The sequence below is a fragment of the Microchirus variegatus genome, assembly GCF_963457635.1.
Source record: "Microchirus variegatus genome assembly, chromosome: 4".
NCBI lineage: Eukaryota > Metazoa > Chordata > Actinopteri > Pleuronectiformes > Soleidae > Microchirus > Microchirus variegatus.
The window spans coordinates 38,497,918-38,505,417 of NC_139805.1; the positions used below are offsets into that span (position 1 = coordinate 38,497,918).

A 7,500-nucleotide genomic window follows, 5' to 3' on the forward strand; every position below is an offset into this window, starting at 1 on the left:
GGTGTGTCTCTGTCTCTCCCTAAATTAATTCTGAGGAATGTGAACCATTATGCAAACAAGATGCAAATGACATGCAAATGAGTGTGTGCTAAAGTCTCTCTCTCTCACACACACACACACAGAGGTTTATACAGAGTTTGTTAATGAGCTGAACATTTGAATCAGGTCCTGGTCTGGTCTGGTCTGGTCTGGTCTGGACCTGGTCTGGACTTGGTCTGGTGTTGAAGTGTGAATAAAATCATGGACAGACCATAATATGTGCTGATACTGAACCTGTGGTTCTGTTCAACACTTTGACCTTTGACCTCAGGACAGTCAAAGCAACTGTCACTGCTTTATCTGCTGTGTGTGTGTGTGTGTGTGTGTGTGTGTGTGTGTGAGACGGACATGTGACCTGTGCCCACCTGAGAGCGTGTGTGTGTGTGTGTGTGTGTGTGTGTTACTGTATCTAAGCCTCTTTTCTTTTTCATGATGCAAATCATGTTGTCCTGCCCCCCCCCCCACACACACACACACACACACACACACACACACACTCCCTCCAGCATTTGCAGCAAATCACATGCAAATGAGCATGAGTCACATGAGCTGAGGCTCCGCCCACACAGGGTCACTGACCTTTATTTGTGAACTTTGATATTGATCAGGATTTATATGACGGACAGTTGAACTGCTGATCTGGATCAGGGTCTGGATCAGGGTCTGGATCAGGTCTAGACTCAGGTCTGGATCAGGGTCTGGATCAGGGTCTGGACTCAGGTCTGGACCAGGGTCTGGATCAGGGTCTAAACTGTGTTTTGTGGTTTCCAGCAGGAGGGAGGGGACGTTTGGTTTGGATCAAAGTGTGGTTAGGGTGGGTGGGGTTAGACGTGTGGTGGGCGGGGCTGTCATACACACATTGTAACTGTCACACACACACACACATTCATGGTGATGAGCAAAAGTTTGTTTGATTATTAACATGAGTGTGTGTGTGTGGGGGGGGGGGGGCTGGGCGGTGCTCACCACAGTCACATTAAAGATAAAAATAACCACTGAAGTTCAGAGGAGTTATTTATAGAATAGTGTGTGTGTGTGTGTGTGTATTTTTATCTCAGTGTGTCCCTGTACAGCACTTATTCTGTTCCCCCCCCCTCTCCCCCCTCTCCCCCTCCCCCCCCCCTCCCTCTCTGTCTCTCTGCTGTGAGTCACATACGTTGCCGTGGTAACAGATGAAGCTGCTGAGACTGAGGACGACACAGGTTTACGTGCAGAGATTCTCCCACAGCATCAGTGACCATATAAGGACTGACCTACAACTGATGATGTCATCATGTTACACTAGAGACACAGGTGAGCTGTTACTTCTGTATGACACACACACACACACACACACACACACACACACCAGGACACAGATCTTAAATGAAGCACATGTTCACCACTCACTCTCTCACACCAAAGTCACTCACTTTTAGTTTTTTTTTTTTGACACAAAGTGACCACACGAGGCAGCAGAGGACCAGCAGCTCCTGTGTCCCTGTGAGCTAAAATCACTGGTTTTCTCTATGGACTTTGGTGTGAGAGAGTGAGTGACTTTGGTGTGAGAGAGTGAGTGACTTTGGTGTGAGAGTGAGGGACTTTGGTGTGGGTGAGTGAGTCACTTTGGTGTGAAAGTGAGTCACTTTGGTGTGAGAGAGTGAGTGACTTTGGTGTGGGAGATTGAGTGACTTTGGTGTGGGAGACTGAGTGACTTTGGTGTGAGAGAGTGAGTGACTTTGGTGTGGGAGATTGAGTGATTTTGGTGTGAGAGAGTGAGTGACTTTGGTGTGAGAGAGTGAGTGACTTTGTCGGGGAGAGTGAGTGACTTTGGTGTGAGAGAGTGAGTGACTTTGGTGTGAGAGAGTGAGTGACTTTGGTGTGGGAGAGTGAGTGGTTTATAAAGACTGAGATAAAGACGTGATCATGTGACAGAGATCTCAGACTTATAAACTGAGAGTTTATATGGTTGTGGTCAGCAGGGGGCGCTCACATCACGGTCAGTACCTTACTCAGAACTGTTTAAATCCTCAAACAATGGTGTTGAATCAGTGCTACGGTAACCATGGTAACCATGGTAACCATGGTAACGAGGCGGTGTGAAGATCCACCAACACACTGCTCATGTTACGTGTGTGTGTGTGTGTGTGTGTGTGTGTGTGTGTGTGTGTGTGTGTCACATAAACAGATTCACTGGTTTCTCTTCAATCATTTATTGATGAACTTTTTACAAACTGCTGAGTCATCGTAAACAAACATGACATCACAGCTGACAGGTGATGACAGGGACACGCCCACAGGTGCTGCTGCTCACATGAGTCTGTGCAGCACAGAGACCCAAACCCTAACCCTGCACAGTCCGGTACACTTTCAGAACCTGGACCAGGACTGGCGTCACAGCGCCCCCCACAGGTCCATCATCATCATCCACCACCTCAGGAAGCTCGTCTGGCTCCTCCCCCTCCCTCTGCCCCTCCCCGGGGTTTATCGGTGTCGACTCAAACAACGTGATTCATCTCCAGGACTCTGGTTCTGGACTCTAGTCTGGACTCTGGTCTGGACTCTGGTTCTGGACTCTGGTCTGGACTCTGGTCTGGACTCTGGTCTAGACTCTGGTTCTGGACTCTGGTTCTGGACTCTGGTCTGGACTCTGGTCTGGACTCTGGTCTAGACACTGGTCTGGACTCTGGTCTGGACTCTGGTTCTGTTCTTCGACGCCGCTCTGCTGCGGCTCCACGCGCTCACACGGGTTCAGGTTCTGCTCAGCGGTTCTGGTTCTGGAGCTCCACACAGGGAACCCACTGGTTCCTGCAGCGACTCTCCTCACAGAAGCTGCTGACGTCCTGCAGGGACTCGCACTGCAGCGGCTGCACCGGCGGGTTCTGAACACAGGGGGCAGCAGAGAGGCGGAGTCAGCACCAAACAACACGATGAACTTACACGAAAACATTTAAATTACAGATTTTGACTTTTATTTTGAAATCAAAACAGAGACTTTTATTTTGAAAATGTTTCAAAACTTTCACTCATTATATGTCTATTATAACTATGAGTCGCAGTGACGTCACAGTGACGCGCACTCACCGTGACCAGGACGCAGTGCAGGTCCGAGGGCGCGTTCCCGTTGCGGTCCGCCACGTCCTCGAGCAGCAGCTGCGCGAGGCGCGCGAGGCCGGTCACGCGCAGGATGTCGATGTCGTTGTCGCAGCAGAAAGACTGAAGCAGCGTGAAGTGGATCTGCAGCGCGATGTCGTCATCGTCCTCCTCATCCGCCGCGAGGACGCACAGCACCACGCTGTCCGGGTCACTGAGGGGGGCGGGGCACAGAGGTCAGAGGTCAGGGGGTGGTGATGATGATGATGATGATGATGACGCACACACACACAGTGACAGTGACACTTACACATTCATGAGTTTCGCGCACTCGTAAACTCCCACAGTGAGACACTTCTGACGCTGCGCCTCCGCGAGGAGGTCCTCCAGTGATGACGTCACAGTCAGCATCCTGACGACACACACACACACAGGTTAGAGATCAACAACATCAACAACAACACATTAACCTGCAGGACCAGGACCAGGACCGGGACCGGGACTCCGGTTCTGGTCTCAGTGACAGTAACGTACTTGTTCTCGGTGTTGGATCTGAAAACGTCCTCGAGCGTCATGTTGACGTCACTGAAATAATCCACAAAATCCAGGTTTACAGCAGAGCGCGGTCCCGCTAAAGTCCAGGTAAAGTCAGACTTAGTAAATCCACTTAAGATCCAGTGCGGGTTCAGGTGCAGACTGAAGCGGATCAGGGTCCAGAGTGAAGACTGAACATCTGACTCTGTTCTCTCTATTTATACAGTCTGTCCGCGGGGGGGCGTGGCCACACGCAGCTGATCACTGCCTCATTGGTACTCGGGCCTCCGTGGCCCCGCCCACACTCTGATCTCATTGGCTGACAGAGTCGGACCCACGTGGGACAGTTTCGGAGAACCCCCCCCCCCCCTGTCTCATGGAATTCCTTCACAGAGGTGTGTGTGTGTGTGTGTGTGTGTGTGTGTGTGTGTGTGTGTGTGTGTGTGTGTGTGCAGCAGCGTCATATTTACCTGCAGAAACTGATGAACTGAAATAAATAACAACAGCCGTTATTCAGATGCTGGTCTGAGGCGCCCCCCTGTGGCGCTGTGGTGACACTGCAGCTGGAGCCTGAAACTCATTTGAATATTCATGAGTTTCAGGGTTATTAATTACGAAGGTTTAAAATAAAATAATAAAGTTCCTGATCATCTCTTTTCCTTTAATGTGTAAAAGTGAACCCTTAACTTTAACCCTTAACTTAAGTCACTTTGATAATAAAACTCTTACATTTGAGATCAAATCAGTTGTTAATGAATGAGTTTTTAAGGTTTAAATGTCTTTAATAAGTTAAAAATTATTTACATTTAAAAAACAAAAGAAAACAAAGGTTCAAACATGGCATTCTGTGCTGTTAGTGTGTATGTGGTCCTGCTCTGCCCCCTGCTGGTCACTCATTATACTGCAGGAGTAATTCATGCTCCTTTGTGTGTGTGTGTGTGTCACATGAATCAATCACATGATCAATTAAAAGTCACGACTGTTTGTTTATAATGAATCGATCACGTGATCATTACTCACACTAATAATAACGATGATGATGATGATTATGATGACGTCACTAAGTGAGAGTCACGTGACGACACCGTTAACGACTGATCGATGGAGTTGAATGAGACAGAAACTTTCTTTAAACGATCACGTGACAGTTTTCGCTGAAGATCACGTGATTTGGTCTCATTCACGTGCACAACAATAAGGTGAAACTACGTGTTCATCAAAGTGTGATTTAATGATTTTAAGCTGCAGTTAAATTCATCTGAAATCATAGATTTATCAGCGCATAACATTTATTTAAAGTATTGAAAACACACAAAGGATTTTAAGATAAAGTTTATAAAAAATAAATCATATTCGAAGTAACACAAAGTAAATATAAACAACAAAACATTTGAAATAATAATAATAAAACACCTTTATTCTGAAATGATGTTAGTCTTTATTTTGAAAGGGCACACCGGATGTCATTGTTAACGTGACGCAGGTGTTCTCGCGCTGACACTGAAACGATGACGGAACCAGAAGAAAATAAGGAAACCGCGGAGACGGTACGTTAAAAAAACACTATTATTCTGCTGCGTTAACGTTAACGTGTTTATTTTATTGTCAGGAAAGTTGAATAATGAGGAAAAATAAAGGTTTACTCGACCACGACAGCTTAGCTAGTTCACCAGCTAACGGCTAACACGGCTAACGGACTGTCCGCAGGTGCAGTTCCTCTGCGCCACCGCTAAACACCAAGATTCACTCGTGGAAAGTTTGGAAAAGACGCTGAAAATTTCACACGTGAGTTTTTTTTTGTTTTTTAAAAATCAAAAACAATGTTTGTTTTCGTCAATGTGTCAAAGTTTTTATATGAAGAAGAAGCTAAATAATTAACTTATTAACTAACTCTGAACCAAACTAACTAGCTAGCTAACTCTGAACCAAGCTTACTAACTCTGAACCAAGCTAGCTAGCTAACTAACTCTGAACCAAGCTAGCTAGCTAACTAACTCTGAACCAAGCTAACCAGCTAGCTAACCAACTGTGAACAATAAGTGTTCAAACATATCTTTAAACACAAAGTGTGTTAAACTCTTTATATTTGAATATATATATATAATACATTTGAATCAGTGTTTCCTCATTTTATTTTGTTCATAAAAAAACTTTATTAGTTTTTACTTCAATTAACATTTTTATAGAAGAACTAAGAGCTCAACTCAGACTGATTATTTATGTGTTAATTTATAAAAACTCTGATTATTTATGTGTTCATTTATAAAAAACTGATTATTTATGTGTAAATTTATAAAAACACTGATTATTGATGTGTTTATTTATAAAAACACTGCTAATTCATGTGTTTATTCATTAAAAAAACCCACTGATAATTGTGTGGTTTAAAAAAAGACTGATAATTAATGCTTTTATTGATAAAAACTCTGATTATTCATGTGTTTATTGATAAAAACACTGATTATTCATGTGTTCATTGATAAAAACACTGATTATTCATGTGTTTATTGATAAAAACACTGATAATTAATGCTTTTATTGATAAAAACACTGATTATTCATGTGTTTATTTATAAAAACACTGATTATTCATATGTTTATTGATAAACACTCTGATTATTCATGTGTTTATTGATAAAAAACACTGATAATTGTGTTTTAAAAAAACCACTGATAATTAGTTAACATTAATCCTGTGAAACTATGAAAAGTTTAATGTTTATAATGATATTTCACTGGTTTTTAACAGCTGATCATTTAAAAACAATCTCAGTGGAGTTTTACAGATGTTTTGTTTGTCTGTTGCAGGACAATAAGTCAACAGGAAGTCCCGCCCCTGAGGAGGCGGAGCAGGAAGAAGCAGCACAACAGGAAGTACTGAGCGTGTGTTCACCTGCAGCCGAGACCAAGGTAACAAAGTCTTTTCCACTTTAAAGGGACAGTTCAGGTGTTTTAGACGGACACCAAAGTCACTCACTCTCTCACACCAAAGTCACTCACTCTCCCACACCAAAGCCCATAGAGAAAACCAGTGATTTTAGCAACATAACATCACAGCAAACAGGAGGCTTTTGAAATATTTTATTTAGACTTAACGCAGTGACAGAAAGTGGCCACATGAGGCAGCAGAGGACCAGCAGCTCCTGTGTCACTGATGTTAAAATCACTGATATTCTTTATGGACTTTGGTGTGAGAGAGTGAGTGGTTTACAAACTTCAGTTTCCTGTAGTAAATTAAAATCACCCCCCTCTCCTGACCCTCCCCTCTCTCCTGGCCCCTCCCCCTCTCTCCTGGCCCCTCCCTCTCCTGGTCCCTTCCCTCTCTCCTGACCCCTCCCCTCTGTCCTGGCCCCTCCCCCCTCTTTCCTGACTCTCTCCTGGCCCCTCCCTCTCTCCTGACCTCCCCTCTCTTCTGACCCCTCCCCTCTCTCCTGACCCCTCCCCTCTCTCCTGGTCCCTTCCCTCTCTCCTGACCCCTCCCCTCTCTTCTGGCCCCTGCCCCCTCTCTCCTGGCCCCTCCCCTCTCTCCTGGCCCCTCCCCCCTCTCTCCTGACCCCTCCCTCTCTCCTTACCTCTCTCCTGACACCTCCCCTCTCTCCTGGTCCCTCCCCTCTCTTCTGACCCTCCCCTCTCTCCTTACCTCTCTCCTGACCCCTCCCCTCTCTCCTGGTCCCTCCCCTCTCTCCTGACCCCTCCCCTCTCTCCTGGTCCCTCCCCTCTCCCCTGACTCCTCCCCCCCTGGCCCCTCCCCCTCAGTGGGAGGCGGGCTCTCAGTGTCTGGCGGTGTACTCAGAGGATGGTCATCTGTACCCAGCGTCCGTGGTGTGTTTAGACGGCGATCGCTGCAGAGTTCGT

At 45.8% G+C, this 7,500-nt stretch overlaps 1 protein-coding gene across 1 annotated transcript; it reads right to left on the reverse strand.

The window, feature by feature from the left end:
- Nucleotides 1-2,226: 2,226 nt before the first annotated feature.
- On the reverse strand, nt 2,227-3,819 carry LOC310925896 (growth arrest and DNA damage-inducible protein GADD45 beta-like). The gene is made up of 4 exons (XM_083887942.1): nt 3,646-3,819; nt 3,422-3,523; nt 3,103-3,325; nt 2,227-2,900 (listed from the first exon to the last, which is right to left on the reverse strand). The coding sequence occupies exons 1-4, from the start codon at nt 3,684-3,686 to the stop codon at nt 2,781-2,783; spliced, it is 486 nt and encodes a 161-aa protein (XP_083744068.1). The 5' UTR covers nt 3,687-3,819; the 3' UTR covers nt 2,227-2,780.
- Between the last annotated feature and the right edge of the window lie 3,681 nt (nt 3,820-7,500).